Source organism: Phyllobates terribilis, unplaced genomic scaffold (assembly GCF_046119375.1).
Source record: "Phyllobates terribilis strain yellow unplaced genomic scaffold, ASM4611937v1 Scaffold_14__1_contigs__length_39327217, whole genome shotgun sequence".
Lineage (NCBI taxonomy): Eukaryota > Metazoa > Chordata > Amphibia > Anura > Dendrobatidae > Phyllobates > Phyllobates terribilis.
The window spans coordinates 28375712-28394140 of record NW_027362774.1 but is presented as its reverse complement, the minus strand read 5'-3'; the positions used below and the strand labels follow the sequence as shown (position 1 = coordinate 28394140).

Genomic DNA, 18429 nt, shown 5'->3' with positions numbered 1-18429 from the left:
ACACAAAAGAACACTCCAATACATCACTAGTATTTTGTTGCACCACCTGTGGCTTTAATAACAGCTTGCAGTCTCTGAGGCATGGAATTAATGAGTGACAGAAAGTACTCTTCATCAATCTGGCTCCAACTTTCTCTGATTGGTGTTGCCAGATCAGCTTTGTAGTTGGAGCCTTGTCATGGACCATTTTCTTCAACTTCCACCAAAGATTTTCAATTGGATTGAGATCCGGACTATTTGCAGGCCATGACATTGACCTTATGTGTCTTCTTTCAAGTCTTCTTTCACAGTTTTTTCTCTATGGCAGGATGCACTATCATCTTGAAAAATGATGTCATCATCCCCAAACATCCTTTCAATTGATGGGATAAGAAAACTATCCAAAAATATCAATGTAAACTTGGGCATTTATTGAAGACTAGATGGTGGCCCGATTCTAATGCATCGGGTATTCTAGAATAGGTATGCGGCCGACCGGACGCAATCAGCAGAGCTGTGTTTAAATTTTGTGCCAAAATCGCTGATTTGTCGAGGCTGGCAACCGTGACCAATCAGCAAAGCGGTGTTAAAATTTGGCGCCTATATCGCAGATTGGTCGCGGCCAGCGGTCGCGACTAATCAGCAGAGCGGGGTTTAAATTTGGCGCCAATAATGCTGATTGGTCACGTTCACTGGCCGCGACCAATCAGCAGAGCGGTATTTAAATTTGGCGCCAATAATGGTGATTGGTCACGGCCGCGACCAATCAGCAGAGCGGTGTTTAAATTTGGCACTAATAATGCTGATTATTCGAGACCGGTAACCGCGACCAATCAGCAGAGCGGTGTTTAAATTTGGCGCCAATTTCGCTGCTTGGTCGCGGCCGGCCACCGCGACCAATCAGCGAAGCGGTGTTTAAATTTGGCACCAATATGGCTGATTGGTCGCAACCACCGGCCGTGACCAATCAGCAGAGCGTTGTTTGAATTTTGCGCCAAAATCGCTGATTGGTCGCGGGCGGCGGCCGCGGCCAATCAGCAAGCCGTGTTAGTGAGGACTGGAGAGCGTGTTTAAATTTGGCACCAAAATCGTTGATTAGTCGCGACCGGGACCAATCAGCAAAGAGGTGTTTAAATTTGGCGACAATCAGCTGAGCGTTGTTTGAATTTTGCGCCAAAATTTGGCACCAAAATCGTTGATTAGTCGCGACCGGGACCAATCAGCAAAGAGGTGTTTAAATTTGGCGACAATCAGCAGAGCGTTGTTTGAATTTTGCGCCAAAATCGCTGATTGGTCGCGGGCGGCGGCTGCGACCAATCAGCAAACCGTGTTAGTGAGGACTGGAGAGCGTGTTTAAATTTGGCACCAAAATCGTTGATTAGTCGCGACCGGGACCAATCAGCAAAGAGGTGTTTAAATTTGGCGATAATACTGCTGATTGGTCGCGGCCTGCGACCGCGACCAATCAGCAGAAAGATGCAGAGCGGAGTTTAAATTTGGCACCAAAATCGCTGATTAGTCGCGGCTGATGGCTGCGACCAATCAGCAAAGCGTTGTTTAAATTGGGCGCCAAAATCGATGATTGGTCGCGGCCGGCGGCCTCAACCAATCAGCAGAGTGAGGTTTAAATTTGGCACAAAAAACGCAGATTGGTCGCGGCCGGTGGTTGCGACCAATCAGCAGAGTGAGGTTTAAATTTGGCGCCAATACTGCTGATTGGTCACGGCCGACAACCGCAACCAATCAGCAGAGCGTTGTTTAAATTTGGCGCCAATCTCGCTGATTGTTCGCGGCTGGCGGCCGCGACCAATCAGCAGAGCGAGGTTTAAATTTGGCACAAAAAACACAGATTGGTCGCGGCCGGTGGTTGCGACCAATCAGCAGAGTGAGGTTTAAATTTGGCGCCAATACTGCTGATTGGTCACGGCCGACAACCGCAACCAATCAGCAGAGCGGTGTTTAAATTTTGCACCAATACTGCTGATTGATCTCGGCCAGCGACCGCGATCAATCAGCAGAGCGGTGTTTAAATTTGGCGCCAAAATCACTGATTGGTCGCGGACTCCAGCTGCGACCAATCAGCAGAGCGTTGTTTAAATTTGGCGCCAATCTCGCTGATTGGTCGCGGACGCCAGACGCGTCCAATCAGCAGAGCGTTGTTTAAATTTGGCGCCAAGCTCGCTGATTGGTCGCGGCTGGCGTCCGCGACCAATTAGCACAGCAGTGTTTAAATGTGGCGGTAAGATCGGTGATTGGTCGCGGCCGCTATTTAAATATGGCGCCCAAATCGGTGATTGGTCGCGGACAGCGGCCGCGACCAATCAGCAGAGTGGTGTTTAACTTTAGCGCCAAGATCACTGATTGGTCGGGTGTGGAGAGCGCGACCAATCAGCGAATCGTATTGGTGAGGAGCGGGGAGCGGAATCGTATTAGTGAGGATCGGGGAGCGCCGCTGTCTGTGCGGGTACTTCCGCTGCGAGAACCCGGGACATGAGCGAGCGGTCGCAGCAGAAGTATACCGACCCGCAGCGCCGCTCCCCGGTCTTCCCTTGACTCACTAAGCGCTGATGTCCCCACAGTATCCCCATGGTGTTACAAAGGTCCGGACATTTGTGTTAAAAATCGCTGATTGGTCGCTGACGCTGCCAGCGACCAATCACCGATTTGGGCGCCAAATTTAAATATCAGCCGCGACCAATCACCGATCTTGGTTCCACCTTTAAACACCGCTGTGCTGATTGGTCGCCGACGCTGTGCGCGACCAATCACCGATTTTGGCGGCACATTTAAATAGCGTCCGCGACCAATCAGTACAGCGGTGTTTAAATGTGGAGCCAAGATCGGTGATTGGTCGCGGCCGATATTAAAATTTGGCGCCCAAATCAGTGATTGATCGCGGGCAGCGCCCGCGACCAATCAGCGATTTTTAACACAAATGTCCGGACCTTTGTAACACCATGCGGATACTGTGGGGACATCAGCGGCTAGGGTGTGAAGGGAGGACCGGGGAGCGGCGCTGCGGGTCGGGATACTTCTGCTGCGAGCGCCCGCTCATGTCCCGGGTTCTCGGAGCGGAAGTATCCGCACAGGCAGCGGCTCTGACATCCATGCGGCTAGGGCGTGAAGGGAGGACCGGGGAGCGGCGCTGACATCCAATTGGTCGCGGGCGGGCCAAGTCCGCGACCAATCACCGATTTGGGCGCCAAATTTAAATATCGGCCGCGACCAATCACCGATCTTGGCTCCACATTTAAACACCGCTGTGCTGATTGGTCGCGGCCGATATTTAAATGTGGCGCCCAAATCGGTGATTGGTCGCGGGCAGCGTCGGCGACCAATCAGCACATCGGTGTTTAACTTTTGCGCTAAGATCAGTGATTGGTTGGGTCCGAAGACCGCGACCAATTATCAAATCGTCTTGGTGAGGACCGGGGAGCGGCGCTGCCTGTGCGGGTACTTACGCTGCGAGAACCCGGGACATAGCGGGCGATAGCGTCAGCGGCGCCGGCGGTCCTTCCGCTGCTACCGGCCGGGAGATGAGCGCCTCGCGCCGCTCATCTCCCGGCTGCATCTCCGTCCCGCAGATGAGTCCGGCGGTCGGGTTCCTTCTGCTGTTGCCGGCCGGGAGATGAGCGCCTCACGGCGCTCATCTCCCGGCTGCATCGCCGCTCAGCTCCGTCCCGCAGATGAGCCGCTAACGGCCGCCATCTTTTTTCAGAAATCTCGCGGCGCTGATTGGCCGCTGCCGGACCAATGAGCGACGCGGGATTTCCTGGACAGACAGACAGACAGACAGACGGGATAAGACGATTATATATATAGATGTAATGGCAGCCATCTCCCCAGTGCCTTTACCTGACATGCAGCCCCATATCATCAATGACTGTGGAAATGTGCATGTTCTCTTCATGCAGTCATCTTTATAAATCTCATTGGAACGGCACCAAACAAAAGTTCCAGCATCATCACCTTGCCCAATGCAGATTCGCGATTCATCACTGAATATGACTTTCATCCAGTCATCCACAGTCCACGATTGCTTTTCCTTAGCCCATTGTAACCTTGTTTTTTTCTGTTTAGGTGTTAATGATGGCTTACGTTTAGCTTTTCTGCATGTAAATCCCATTTCCTTTAGGTGGTTTCTTACAGTTCGGTCACAGACATTGACTCCAGTTTCCTCCCATTCGTTCCTCATTTGTTTTGTTGTGCATTTCCTGTTTTGGAGACATATTGTGTTACGGATCCGGGTGGTGGAACCTCTGTGCTGCGGTGCAAGGAGGGGCCAGAGGGGTGTGACTAAGTATCAACTCGGCCCAACCAAGGTGGCATGGCAGCTCAGTCTACTCCGAGAACCAGGGAGGAACCGAGTAGAGGGACAAGGTGCTACTCTGGGACCGACCTTGTATGAGAGCAGGTGACTCCCACGGGTCAGAAGGCAGGAACTGACCGGTACAGCAGATGAGCTTTGGCAGGCAGGCTGACGGGTGGTCCGGGTAAACAAGCAGGCTGATTAGGCACATAGTCATGCGAGTGTTCCGGGTAGGCAAGCTGACGGGAACAACAGGTAGCAGGCAAGTGTTTCCAGGTAAGCAGGCAGGCGGGCACAACAGATAGCTGGCAGGTGCCTCCAGGTAAGCAGGCAGGCGGGTACAACAGATAGCTGGCAGTTGCCTCCAGGTAAGCAGGCAGGCGGGTACGGCAGATAACAGGCAGGTGCTTCCAGATAATGCAGGCTGGCGGGCATGGCAGGTAACAGGCGGGTGCTTCCAGGTAAGCAGACTGGCAGACAGACTGTCGGGCTGGAGAGTAGTCAGGCTGGCGGACTGGACTGAAGATCAGACTGACGGACAGGACTGACTTGCAAAGGACCTGAAGGCTGAAGCAAAGTAAGAATCACAAAGCAACAACCTTGCACGGGCACCTCTATATTGGAGGAGGTGCCCTTTATAGAGAAAGTCCTCCGGCCATTGGCTGGGAACTTTTTAGGATGGCGCACGGGGCCCCTTTAAGAGGGAGGGAGCATGCACGCCCTAAGCACAGAGCCAGGCAAGCTGCGTGCACCAGCAGCAGCTGCAGGGAAGCCGGAAGACGCCGGAGCAGGACCTCGGCGGTAAGAGGGACGGCGTCTCTGCCTGGCAGGGGGCAGAGATGCCGATGCTACATATTGCTTTAAGTTTCCGTTCTTGACACTTTGATGTCTTCCTTGGTCTACCAGTATGTTTGCCTTTAACAGCCTTCCCATGTTGTTTGTATTTGGTCCAGATTTTAGACACAGCTGACTGTGAACAACCAACATCTTTTGCAACATTGCGTGATGATTTACCTTCTTTTAAGAGTTTGATAATCCTCTCCTTTGTTTCAATTTACATCTCTCGTGTTGGAGCAATGATTCATGTCAGTCCACTTGGTGCAACAGGTCTCCAAGGTGTGATTACTCCTTTTTAGATGCAGGCTAACGAGCAGATCTAATTTGATACAGGTGTTAGTATTGGAAATGAAAATTTACAGGGTGATTCCATAATTTTTTCCTCAGAATTGAGTGATTCCATAATTTTTTCCCTCTGCTTGGTCTGAAAAAAATTACCCTTACTGAGTACCACATTTTTGATCATGATTTCTTTTAGTGTTTCTTAAAGCCCTAAAGTTGCCATTTGAAATGACTTTAGTTTTGTGCCATGTCTGTGATCTGCTTTTTTTCAACAACATTAAACAACTGAATGAACATCCTCCTAGCCCGGTGATTCCATAATTTTTGCCAGGGGTTGTACAGTGGAGGGTTTAGATCAAAGCATATTCATGTGTGTGAATGGTCCAGTCACAGTCGAAACCAAAATCTCATTGAAAATCTGTGACAAGACTTGAAAACAGCTTTTCACAGACGCCTCCATCCAATCTCATTGAGCGAGAGCGAGTATGCAAAGAAAAATGTTCCCTCTAGATGTGCAAAGCTGTCACATATAGTGGTGGCAACATCATGCTGTGGGGAGACTTTTCTTCAGCAGGGGCAGGGAAGCTGGTCAAAGTTGATGGAAAAATAGGTGGAGCTAAATACAGGGAAATCCTGGAGGAAAACCAGTTAGAGGCTGCAAAAAACTTGAGATTGACTGGGACATTTGTTCACCCTAAACATACTGCCAGAACTATAATGGATGTTTTAGGTCAAAGCATATTCATGTGTGTGAACGGCCCAGTCACAGTCAGTACCAAAATCCCATTGAGGATCTGTGGCAAGATTTGAAAATTACTGTTCACAGACTCTCTCCATCCAATCTCACTGAGCGAGAGCGAGCGTGCAAAGAAAAATGTGCAAAAATGTCACCTCTAGATGTGCAAAGCTGATAGAGACAGATCCCAAAAAGACTTGCAGTATTAATTGCAGCAAAATGTGGTATTACAAAGTAATGAGTCAGGGGGCTGAATACTAATGCATCTAACAATTTCCAGATTTATATATTTTTTTACACTTCACAAATACTTGCTGTTTTGTCTTGGTACCGCATAAAATCCCGATGAAACATATTTAAGTTTGTGGATGTAACGTAAAAAAATTGGGAAAAGTTCAATGGGTATGAATACTTTTTCAAGGCACTGTAAGTATATAAATATATGTGTATATATTTATATATGTATAAATAAATATATACACACACACAAATGTACATATATAGGTTTTTCATTGAACCTCTTATGCCCCAAGCACATGCATTTTATTTTAAAAATATACCGGTGTTATTATATTTTTTTGTCCCGTTTATGCATTGATAACATTGACTGGAGAATCTCAGGGATCGTTGTGTCGGTTACTATCCCTATCCCGTGCTAACTATTATAATTTCCATAGGGGACGTATGAAGTGAATGCACGGAGAAGCATGGCTGGTCCACCAACTCCAAATGTAAGGCGATAGATTGTAGTGTGAGTAGCCGCACAGTATGTAACAGTTTCGATCTCTTTACACTTGTGTACTTCTGGAGACTATCTAAAAGTATTTCAGCCTAATTTACAGTATCTTCTAATAATCTGTAATAGGAAATGTATCTCTGTTGGTGAAGCATTAGCTAAGCAAATTATCACACATTCAATCATTTCTTGCAAAAAGGGGAAAAATGTTTAACATCCATTCACATTGCAAACCCAACATTTTATACCTGACCAATAATTTGATTGTTTCTTACAGACAGCTGATGATGATATTTATTCAACATATTCCCAGGATGAGGTTAGTAAAATTAATAACATAATGTGTTCTATATGTAACAATACACACACTATGGACAAAGCAAGGAGCAAAACAGACTAGCGAGGAGTGCCACAGATGAAGCAAGAAGTGCGAAACCGGGAGAAAAAACACAGGCAGAAATAGGCTTGGTGAAGGAGAGAAGGGAAGACAGAGAAGAGGAGAAAATGGAGGATGGATATTGCTGTTGCCACTAAATCCAGAGAACATCAATAGGGGCTGAGAAAATTAGAAATTAGAGATGGGGAGTCCATTTCTGGATCCCTATCACTTTTTCTGACAAGAGTTTTGGACATTTTGCACCTGTAGTAGCCAGGACAGTTTTCAAACTTTTGAGAAATACAAATAAAGTTTAAATTTCAAAATAATGAAAAAAAAAATACAAAATCAATATGCCAATATATTTTTGAAAAGTAGACACCTGATACGTTGTAATGATCACCACTTTCTTCAGGGTGAACTATAATTGGTCATCAAAACATGTGAAACTTGATTTGTGGCTCAAACTGTGACTTAAGCAGAAATTTGCCAAAACACCTCCTAACAATAAATGTTTGAGGTGTGCAGACCTCATACTTGGGGATTCTGCAAGATCATGGGTACATAGTTTGTTCCACCTGTTTGTATTCCCTGATAAGAAAACAATTGGGCTTTATGATGTTGTGCAATGGTCCACGGAGTGGTGGCTGCAGTGTGGTGATCTTGACCACGAGTGTCCACTCTTCTGGAGACTTTATCATTCATCCCAAATAAAGGGGCAGGTTGATGGGCTGCAATGTCTGTATTCATTGCCAAGCAGCTGCATGCAGCCTTACATCACCAAGCACAATGCTAAGTGTTTGATGGAGTGGTGTAAAACCTCTACCCCTGGACTCTGGAGGAAACCTATTCTGTGCCTTCTTTATCTGACACCTGATGGACGAGTCTGGGTTTGGTGAATTTCAAGAGAACGTGATCTGCCTGACTGCATTGTGCCGGCTGTAGAGTTTGGTGGAGGAGGGATAATACGATGGGCTTGTTATCAGGGGTCGGCATTGGCCCCTTAGTACCAGTGAATGGAAATCTTAATGCTTCAGCACAAGACATTGTGGACAACTGTAGCTTCCAGCTTTGTGTGAACAGTTTGGGGAAGGCTCTTTTATTTTCCCCATGACTGTGCCCAGTGTACAAGGTCCATGAAGACATGGCTGGGTGAGTTTTGTGTGTAGCAACATGATCGGTCGCACCTTGCCCGGACCTCAGCCCCATCTAACAACTTTGGGATTAATTAGAAAGGAGATTGTGAGCCCACTCCTCTCGTTCAACATTGTTGTCTGATCTCACAAATGTTTCTGGATGAAGGGGCAAAAATTCCTACAGACTACTTCTGTATGGTGGTGTTTAACTCCATATATTTGCCTATGGATGTAGAATGGGAGGTCAGAAAAGCTCCTGTAGGTGAAGTGCGTGAATTCCCATCGCAGTTGGAGGCGGATGAGTTCCCTCTGTGTGTCCTTGCTGGTGACCAAGACAAGATGTTGACCCATGAGGCTGAGATTCCTGAGTTGGGAGTTTCTGGGAGAAATTTTGGGACTGCTCAAATGCAGGATCTTACATTGAAAGGTGCATTCGATAATGTGTGTGTAACAAGGTTCACATATTTCACCTTAAATGAGGAGCTGCTTTATTGGGTCATTAAACCAAGAGCAGTGCTGAGAAATGCTTCAGCAAGAACCGAGACCTGTTTTTGGAGTTGCCAGACTGTACACAGGTTGTGGAACATGAAATCCTGACAGAACCGCATGTGCGGGTGAACCTCAAGCTGTGTCGGATTCCCAAAGCCCGCCGTGAGGTGATCTCAAAGGAGGTGAGGAGAATGTTGAACCTGGGCGTCATCGTGGAATTAAAGAGCAGCTGGTCCAGCCCCATTGTCCTGGTGCCGAAGCCTGATGGAGAATGGCGCTTTTGCAATGATTACAGGAAGCTAAATGAGATTTCCAAGTTCGACACATATCCGATGCCCCACGTTGTTGAACTCATTGTCCCTAAGTGCCAAGGAGAAGATGGCCTTCTCTACTCCTGACGGGTGCTTTCAGTACACCAGGATGGCGTTAAGACTGCAGGGAGCCCCACCTACCTTTCAGAGGGCCATGGACCGGATCCTAGTCTCTCACAAAAAGTGCGCCGCCGCTTATCTGGACAATATTGTGATCTTCACCCCAGATTGGGGAAGTCACCTGCAGAAGGTCCAGGCAGTAGTGGATGCTCTGAGGAAGGCAGAGTTTTCCATAAACCCAAGGAAGTGCGCCATAGGAAAAGAAGAGGTGAAATACTTGGGCTATTTAGTCAGAAGGGACGAAATCGGGCCACAAGTAAATAAAGTAGAGGCAATCCAGAATTGGCCACAACCGGTCTCCAAGAAACAGGTGCGGGTGTTTCTGGGAATTGTGAGGTACTATTGGCGATTTATCCTGAACTTTGCCAGGATAGCCGCACCCCTGACTGATCTTCTTAAGGGCTCAAAGACATCGATTGCCAAATGCTCTTCTGAAGCAGAAATGGCATTCCAAGAATTGAAGCACGTCCTTTGTAAGCAGCCAGTCTTGATCGCACCTGACTTCAGTAAGGAATTTGTGGTCCAGACGGACGCCTCAGAGGTTGGGTTGGGAGCCGTGATGTCCCAAGAAGTAAACGGGGAGGAACATCCCATTCTGTACTTAAGCAGAAAACTCTCTGCCTCTGAATAAAACTACGTCATCGTGGAAAAAGAGTGCTTAGCCATCAAATGTGCAATTGACACCCTGAGGTACTACCTATTAGGCCAGAAATTCAGGTTAGTGTCAGATCATGCACCACTGAGATGGATGAGGGAAAGAAAAGGGAAGAATGCCCAGGTGACTAGGTGGTTTCTAGCCCTCCAGGACTGTAGTTTTCATGTGGAGCAAAGGCCCAGGAAGCTACACGGTAATGCAAATGCCCTGTCTGGAGGTCCCTGTTTGGTGACTAAAGGTATCAAAACCCCTGGCTTTGGGTAGAGGGGGGGATAAGTGACAAAGTGACTGGCAGAGTACTGGAGGGGACATACTGTATGTTTCACTGGGGCTATTAGCTTCAGTGGTTTGAAACCTAGAAGTTTTCTGCAGCACACTATATGTTGAGAGGGGTTAATTTGCCATTTTAAAAGGGCTAGGTTTTTGTGAACGACCATAGTGCGGGTGGGAGGTCATTCATCATATCTCCACCCAAGGGTGTGGTCTGGAATATAAATAGCCAACCTGTTGAATCATTAGGTGTTCAGTGTATCTGGAGAGGCAACTCCAGAGAGGAGCTTGTGTTTGTGCTAATCTGGACCGTGTGTTTATTTTGCTAACCCGGAACACATAAGGACTGCGCTGTACATTTTCTTTTTGCTTTGCCATTATGCCAGAAGGGCCATGTTTATTTTTATGAACTCTACCTTGATTTATGCCGTACTTTAATAAACCAATAAAAAATTTAAAGAGACAGCATTCCTGGGTCTACCTCCAAGTGCAACTGAGTCAGCATGCTTTTCACACTTAAATGTTTCAGATCACCAAGGAAATTTAAATATTAGACAAAGATAACACAACTAAACAGAAAATGCAGTTTTTAAATGAAAGTCTTTATGATTAAGGGTAAAAGAAATTTAAGCATACAGGGACCTGTGCGAAAAAATGATTGCCCCCCTTAAAACATAAATTAACAGTGGTTTATCACATCTTTAGAAAGCTGATTTCAATTTCCCTAGCCACACCCAGGCCTGATTACTGCCACACCTGTTCTCAATCTAGAAATCATTTTATTAGGACCTGTCTGACAAAGTGAAGTGGACCTAAAGATCCTCAAAAGCCAGACATCATACCGTGATCCAAAGAAATTCTGGAACAAATGGAAAACAAAGTAATTGAGATCTATCAGTCTGGAAAAGGTTATAAAGCCATTTCTAAAGCTTTGGAACTCCAGCGAACCACAGTGAGAGCCATTATCCACAAAAGGCGAAAACATGGAACAGTGGTGAACCTTCCCAAGAGTGGCCGGCAAACCAAAATTACCCCAAGAGTGCAGCGACGACTCATCCAAGAGGTCACAAAAGACCCGACAACAACATCCAAAAAACTGAAAACTTCACTTGTTTATGACTCCACCATAAGAAGGGGACTGGGCAAAAATAGCCTGCATGGCAGAGTTCCAAGACAAAAGCCACTGCTGAGCAATAAGAACATAAATGCTCATCTCAGTTTTGCCAAAAAACATCTTGATGATCCCCAAGACTTTTGGGAGAACACTCTGTGTACTGACGAGACAAAAGTTTAACCTTTTGGAAGGTACGATGTCCCATTATATCTGACGTAGAAGTAACACAGCATTTCAGAAAAGGAACATCATACCAACAGTAAAATATGGTGGTGGTAGTGTGAAGATCTGGGGCTGTTTTGCTGCTTCAGGACATGACAGACTTGCTATGGTGAATGGAACCATGAATTCTGCTGTCTGCCAAAAAATCCTGAAGGAAAATGTCCAGCCATCTGTACGCGACCACAAGCTAAAGCGCAATTGGGTTTTGCAGCAGGACAATGATCCAAAGCACACCAGAAAATCCACCTCTGAATGGCTTAAGAAAAACAAAATTAAGACTTTGGTGTGGCCTAGTCAAAGTCCTGACCTTAATCCTATTGAAATGCTGTGGCATGACCTTAAAGTCGGTTCATGCTCTTAAACCCTCCGATGTGGCTGAATTCCAATAATTCTGCAAACATGAGTGGCCAAAATTTCTCCAGAGCGTTGTAAAAGACTCATTGCAAGTTATCGCAAATGCTTGATTGCAGTTGTTGCTGCTAATGGCGGCCCAACCAGTTATTAGGTTTAGGGGACAATCACTTTTTCACACAGGACCCTGTAGGTTTAGATTTCATTTTCCCTTAATAATAAAGACCTTCAATTAAAAACAGCATTTTGTGTTTACTTGTGTTATCTTTGTGTAATGTTTAAATTTGTTTTGTCACCTGAAACATTTGAGTGTGACAAACATGTAAAAGAATAAAAAATCAGGAAGGGGGCAAACACTTTTTCACACCACTGTATGTATATGTATATATATATGCAGTACCGACCAAAAGTTTGGACACACCTTCTCATTTAAAGATTTTTCTGTATTTTCATGACTATGAAAATTGTACATTCACACTGAAGGCATCAAAACTATGAATTAACACATGTGGAATTATATACTTAACAAAAAAGTGTGAAACAACTGAAAATATGTCTTATATTCTAGGTTCTTAAGAGTTGCCACCTTTTGCTTTGATGACTGCTTTGCACACTCTTGGCATTCTCTTGATGAGCTTCAAGAGGTAGTCACCGGAAATGGTCTTCCAACAATCTTGAAGGAGTTCCCAGAGATGCTTAGCACTTGTTGGCCCTTTTGCCTTCACTCTGCGATCCAGCTCACTCCAAACCATCTCGATTGTGTTCAGGTCGGGTGACTGTGGAGGCCAGGTCATCTGGCGTAGCACCCCATCACTCTCCTTCTTGGTCAAATAGCCCTTACACATCCTGGAGGTGTTTTGGGGTCATTGTCCTGTTGAAAAATAAATGATGGTCCAACTAAACACAAACCAGATGGAATAGCATGCCGCTGCAAGATGCTGTGGTAGCCATGCTGGTTCAGTATGCCTTCAATTTTGAATAAATCCCCAACAGTGTCACCAGCAGAGCACCCCCACACCATCACACCTCCTCCTCCATGCTTCACGGTGGGAACCAGGCATGTAGAGTCCATCCATTCACCTTTTCTGCGTCCCACAAAGACACGGTGGTTGGAACCAAAGATCTCAAATTTGTACTCATCAGACCAAAGCACAGATTTCCACTGGTCTACTGTCCATTAATTGTGTTCTTTAGCCCAAACAAGTCTCTTCTGCATGTTGCCTGTCCTCAGCAGTGGTTTCCTAGCAGCTATTTTACCATGAAGGCCTGCTGCACAAAGTCTCCTCTTAACAGTTGTTGTAGAGATGTGTCTGCTGCTAGAACTCTGTGTGGCATTGACCTGGTCTCTAATCTGAGCTGCTGTTAACCTGCGATTTCTGAGGCTGGTGACTCGGATAAACTTATCCTCAGAAGCAGAGGTGACTCTTGGTCTTCCTTTCCTGGAGCGGTCCTCATGTGAGCCAGTTTCTTTGTAGCGCTTGATGGTTTTTGCAACTGCACTTGGGGACTCATTCAAAGTTTGCCCAATTTTTCGGATTGACTGACCTTCATTTCTTAAAGTAATGATGGCCACTCGTTTTTATTTACTTAGCTGCATTTTTCTTGCCATAATACAAATTCTAACAGTCTATTCAGTAGGACTATCAGCTGTGTATCCACCTGACTTCTGCACAACACAACTGATGGTTCCAACCCCATTTATAAGGCAAGAAATCCTACTTATTAAACCTGACAGGGCACACCTGTGAAGTGAAAACCATTTCCGGTGACTACCTCTTGAAGCTCATCAATAGAATGCCAAGAGTGTGCAAAGCAGTCATCAAAGCAAAAGGTGGCTACTTTGAAGAACCTAGAATATAAGACACATTTTCAGTTGTTTCACACTTTTTTGTTAAGTATATAATTCCACATGTGTTAATTCATAGTTTTGATGCCTTCAGTGTGAATGTACAATTTTCAAAGTCATGAAAATACAGAAAAATCTTTAAATGAGAAGGTGTGTCCAAACTTTTGGTCTGTACTGTATGTATATATATATATATGTATATATTTATATATATACAGAACCTTGAAAAAGTATTCATACCCAGTGAACTTTTCCACCACATTTTTTAACTTTACACCCACAAACTTAATTGTGTTATATATACTGTATATATATATGCATTGGTAACATTGACTGGAGAATCTCAGGTATCGTTGTGTCTTTTACTATCCCTATCCCGTGCTAACTATTATTATTTCCATAGGGGACGTATGAAGTGAATGCACGGAGAAGCATGGCTGGTCCACCAACTCCAAATGTAAGGCGATAGATTGTAGTGTGAGTTGCCGCACAGTATGTAACAGTTTCGATCTCTTTACACTTGTGTACTCCTGGAGGCTATCTAAAAGTATTTCAGCCTAATTTACAGTATCTTCTAATAATCTGTAATAGCAAATGTATCTCTGTTGGTGAAGCATTAGCTAAGCAAATTATCACACATTCAATCATTTCTTGCAAAAAGGAGAAAAATGTTTAACATCCATTCACATTGCAAACCCAACATTTTATACCTGACCAATAATTTGATTGTTTCTTACAGACAGCTGATGATGATGTTTATTCACCATATTCCCAGGATGAGGTAAGTAAAAGTAATAACATTATGTGCTCTATATGTAACAATACACACACTATGGACAAAGCAAGGGGCAAAACAGACTAGCGAGGGGTGCTACAGATGAAGCAAGATGAGCGAAACCGGGAGAAAAAACACAGGCAGAAATAGGCTTGGTGAAGGAGAGAAGGAAAGACAGAGAAGAGGAGAAAATGGAGGATGGATATTGCTGTTGCCACTAAATCTAGAGAACATCAATAGGGGCTGTGAAAATGAGAAATTAGTGGTGGGGGGCTCCATTTGGGGATCCATCAGTTTTGCTGCCAGGGGTTTTGGACATTTTGCACCTGTGGTAGCCAGGACAGTTTTCAAACTTTTGAGAAATACAAATAAAATCTAAATTTCAAAATATAAAAAAAAATACAAAATCAATATGCCAATATATTTTTCAAACGTAGACACCTGATACATTGTAATGGTCACCACTTTCTTCAGGGAGAACTATAATTGGTCATCAAAACATGCGTGAAACTTGATTTGTGGCTCAAACTACACCAAGACCCAAGCAGAAAATTTGCCAAAACACCTCCTAACAATAAATGTTTGAGTTGCACAGACTTCATACTTGGGGATTCTGCAAGATCATAGGTACATTGCTTGTTCCACCTGTTTCTATTCCCTGAAAAGAAAACAATTGGCCTTTACGTTCTTGTGCAATGGTCCACGGAGTGGTGGCTGTAATATGGTGAGCTTGACCACGAGTGTCCACTCTTCTGGAGACTTTAGCATTCATCCCAAATAAAGGGGCAGGTTGATGGGCTGCAAGGTCTGTATTCATTGCCAAGCAGCTGCATGCAGCCTTACATCACCAAGCACAATGCTAACAGTTTGATAGAGTGGTGTAAAACCTCAACCCCTGGACTCTGGAGGTACCTTCTCTGTCTAACACCTGATGGGCGAGTATGGGTTTAGTGAATTTCAGTAGAACGTTACCCACTTGACTGCATTGTGCCCACTATACAGTTTGGTAGAGGAGGGATAATACTGTGGGTTTGTTATCAGGGGTCGCATTGGCCCCTTGGTTCCAGTGAAGGGAAATCTTAATGCTTCAGCACAAGACATTGTGGACAATTGTAGCTTCAGCTTTGTGGGAACAGTTTGGGGAAGGCCCTTTTCTGTTCCCCATGACTGTGTCTTGTGTACAATGACCTTGTCTGAGTTGTCGTGATTGAGTGGTTAAGGTGATCGACAAGAAATTCATTGGGGTCTCGCCGCGCAGGTTCAAATCCTGTCGACTACGTCTATGTTCCCATAACTTTTGAAGGGACATGGAAACCATCTGCAGTGACTTTGGAGACTTGGCAAAAAAGTGAAAGAACTGGGAGCGCAGGTGGTCTTCTCATCCATCCTCCCAGTGGATGGCCATGGAACAAGGAGGTGGAACAAGATTCTACAGGTGAACAACTGGCTACATCGATGGTGCCGTCAGCAAGGATTTGGATTTCTGGATCACAGAGTGAATTACCTATATGATGGATTACTTGCTGGAAATGGGATGCACCTTAGCAAGACTGGAAAACATATGTTTGGAAGTCGCCTTGCTACACTCATCAGTAGAACTTTAAACTAGAACATTGTTGGAAGGGAAGCAAAAGGCCAGGGAACAAATACTATTGAGAGCTCTGCAGTGGAAAGGAAGAGCAAAGACAAAAAAATCAGAATAATACTATTATTGGAGGAAGAGAAACCGATCACAAACTAAGATGTTTCTATGCAAATTCACAGAACATGGGCAACAAACAAGGAGAATTGGAGCTACTAACGCAGGAAAAGAAATATGATGTCATTGGCATTACTGAAACTTGGTGGGATGATACACTTGATTGGAATACAAGGTATAAGGCAACTAACGGACACATAGTTGATGGGAGGTATGTATCACAGAGATGGTTGTCATCTGCGATGTAATCCTGGAGTGTTGCTCTAGTGCACATAGCGCTAAGAGGATTTTTGGTGCATCTGGGACAGGTTTTACGGGCAGCCTGAGAGATGGGCGGGTCTGGCTGCCCACATACCCCACCTCTGGGTGTGGTTAAGAGGGTAAAATGGAGTCCGTTGTTTGACACATGGTATGTGTGTGTGGAAGGAGAAGGCCTCCTGTGGGATGTCCAGACTGAGCCACTTGACAAAGCCTTTTATACTATCCTTATTGAAAAAATTACCAACTATGGAATGGACAAGGCAACTGCTAGGTGGATTCATAACTGGCTTAGTGATCGGACTCAAAGAGTGGTCGTAAATGGTTGCACATCTAGTTGGATGAATGTCTCAAGTGGGGTACCACAAGGCTCTGTCCTGGGCCCTGTGCTGTTCAACATCTTTATCAATGATTTAGATAAAGGAATTGAGGGTAAACTGATAAAATTTGCTGCTGACACAAAGCTAGGAGGGATAGCTAATACAAGAGAAGAGAGAGAGAGGTTTCAAAAAGACCTAAACAAACTGGAGCAGTGGGCAGCAACTAACAGAATAGTTTAACAGTGAGAAATGCAAAGTTCTACATCTGGGTAAGACAAATGAAAAAAAACATATACAGAATGGGAGGAATGGGGCTAAGCAATAGCACATGCGAAAAAGACTTGTGTATACTAATAGATCATAGACTGAACATGAGTCAACAGTGTGATGCAGCAGCAAAAAAGGCAAACACAATTCTGGGATGTATTAACAGAAGCATACAGTCTAGATCACGTGAAGTCATTATCGGTCTTTACTCCTCTTTGGTCAGACCTCATCTGGAATACTGTGTCCAGTTCTGGGCACCACATTTTAAAAAAGAAATGAAGAAACTGGATCAAGTTCAGTGAAGAGCGACCATAATGGTGACCAGTCTGCAAACAGTGTCCTATGAGGAACGGTTAGAGGATTTGGGAATGTTTATTTTTCAAAAGAGAAGACTGAGAGGAGACTTAATAGCTGTCTACAAATATCTCAAGGGCTGTCACACTGTAGCGGTATCAGCTTTATTCTCATTTGCACAAAGAAAGACTAGAAGGAATGGGATGAAACTGAATGGGAGAAGATACAGATTAGATATTAGAAAAAATCTTTTTGACAGTGAGAGTGATCAATGAGTGGAACAGGCGGCCACGAGAGGTGGTGAGTTCTCCTTCAATGGAAGTCTTCACCCAAAGGCCGGACAGACATCTGTCTGAGATGGTTTGGTGACTCCTGCATTGAGCCGGGGGCTGGACATGATGACCCTGGAGGTCCCTTCCAACTCTAACATTCTATGATTCTATGGTTGGGGGAGTTTTGTGTGTAGCAACATGATTGGTCGGACCTCAGCCCCATCCAACACCTTTGGGACTAATTAGAAAGGAGATTGTGAGCCCACTCCTCTCGTCCAGCATTAATGTCTGACCTCACAAATGCTTCAGGATGAAGGGGCAAAAATTCCTACAGACTCCTCCTGTAAAGTGGTGATTAACTCTAGATTTTTGCCTATGAATGTAGAATGGGAGGTCAGAAAAGCTCCTATAGGTGAAGTGCGTAAGGGGCACAATACTTTTGTCCATATACAGTAGTGTAGGCTATAAGCTATAGTCTGGTGTAAAGGATAGATGAGGACATCAGAAATCGTGGATCCCCCCTCTCCACATTACCTACTGGAGAAACGTTATATATTAAGGGAATTTATCAACTGTTGGTAGAGGTTTATACCTGGTTACTATCTTTTTTTCCATAAATCATTTCAGATGTGCTAACCAGTAATAATTTTACAGGAAACAAATGTATTGCCTGCAAGAGAAAATCGGAGAAGCATGGCTGTTCCACCAACACCAAATGTAAGATGGTAGATTGTAGGCAAATGATAGTGAGTTTATCTTTTATGAGCTTTGAGGA

At 44.9% G+C, this 18429-nt stretch overlaps 1 protein-coding gene across 4 annotated transcripts in view; it reads left to right on the top strand.

Moving 5' to 3' along the window:
• The window catches only part of LOC141175855 (uncharacterized), a 60647-nt gene that overhangs the window by 29572 nt on the left and 12646 nt on the right, over nt 1–18429 (top strand). For 3 of the 4 annotated variants that reach the window (XM_073659808.1, XM_073659809.1, XM_073659810.1), the window contains 5 exons: nt 6821–6874; nt 7157–7198; nt 14173–14226; nt 14509–14550; nt 18309–18371. In XM_073659808.1, the coding sequence (XP_073515909.1) occupies nt 6821–6874; nt 7157–7198; nt 14173–14226; nt 14509–14550; nt 18309–18371 (255 nt within the window). The remainder of the gene's footprint in view (nt 1–6820; nt 6875–7156; nt 7199–14172; nt 14227–14508; nt 14551–18308; nt 18372–18429) is intronic. The other variant, XM_073659811.1, reaches the window with a different exon arrangement.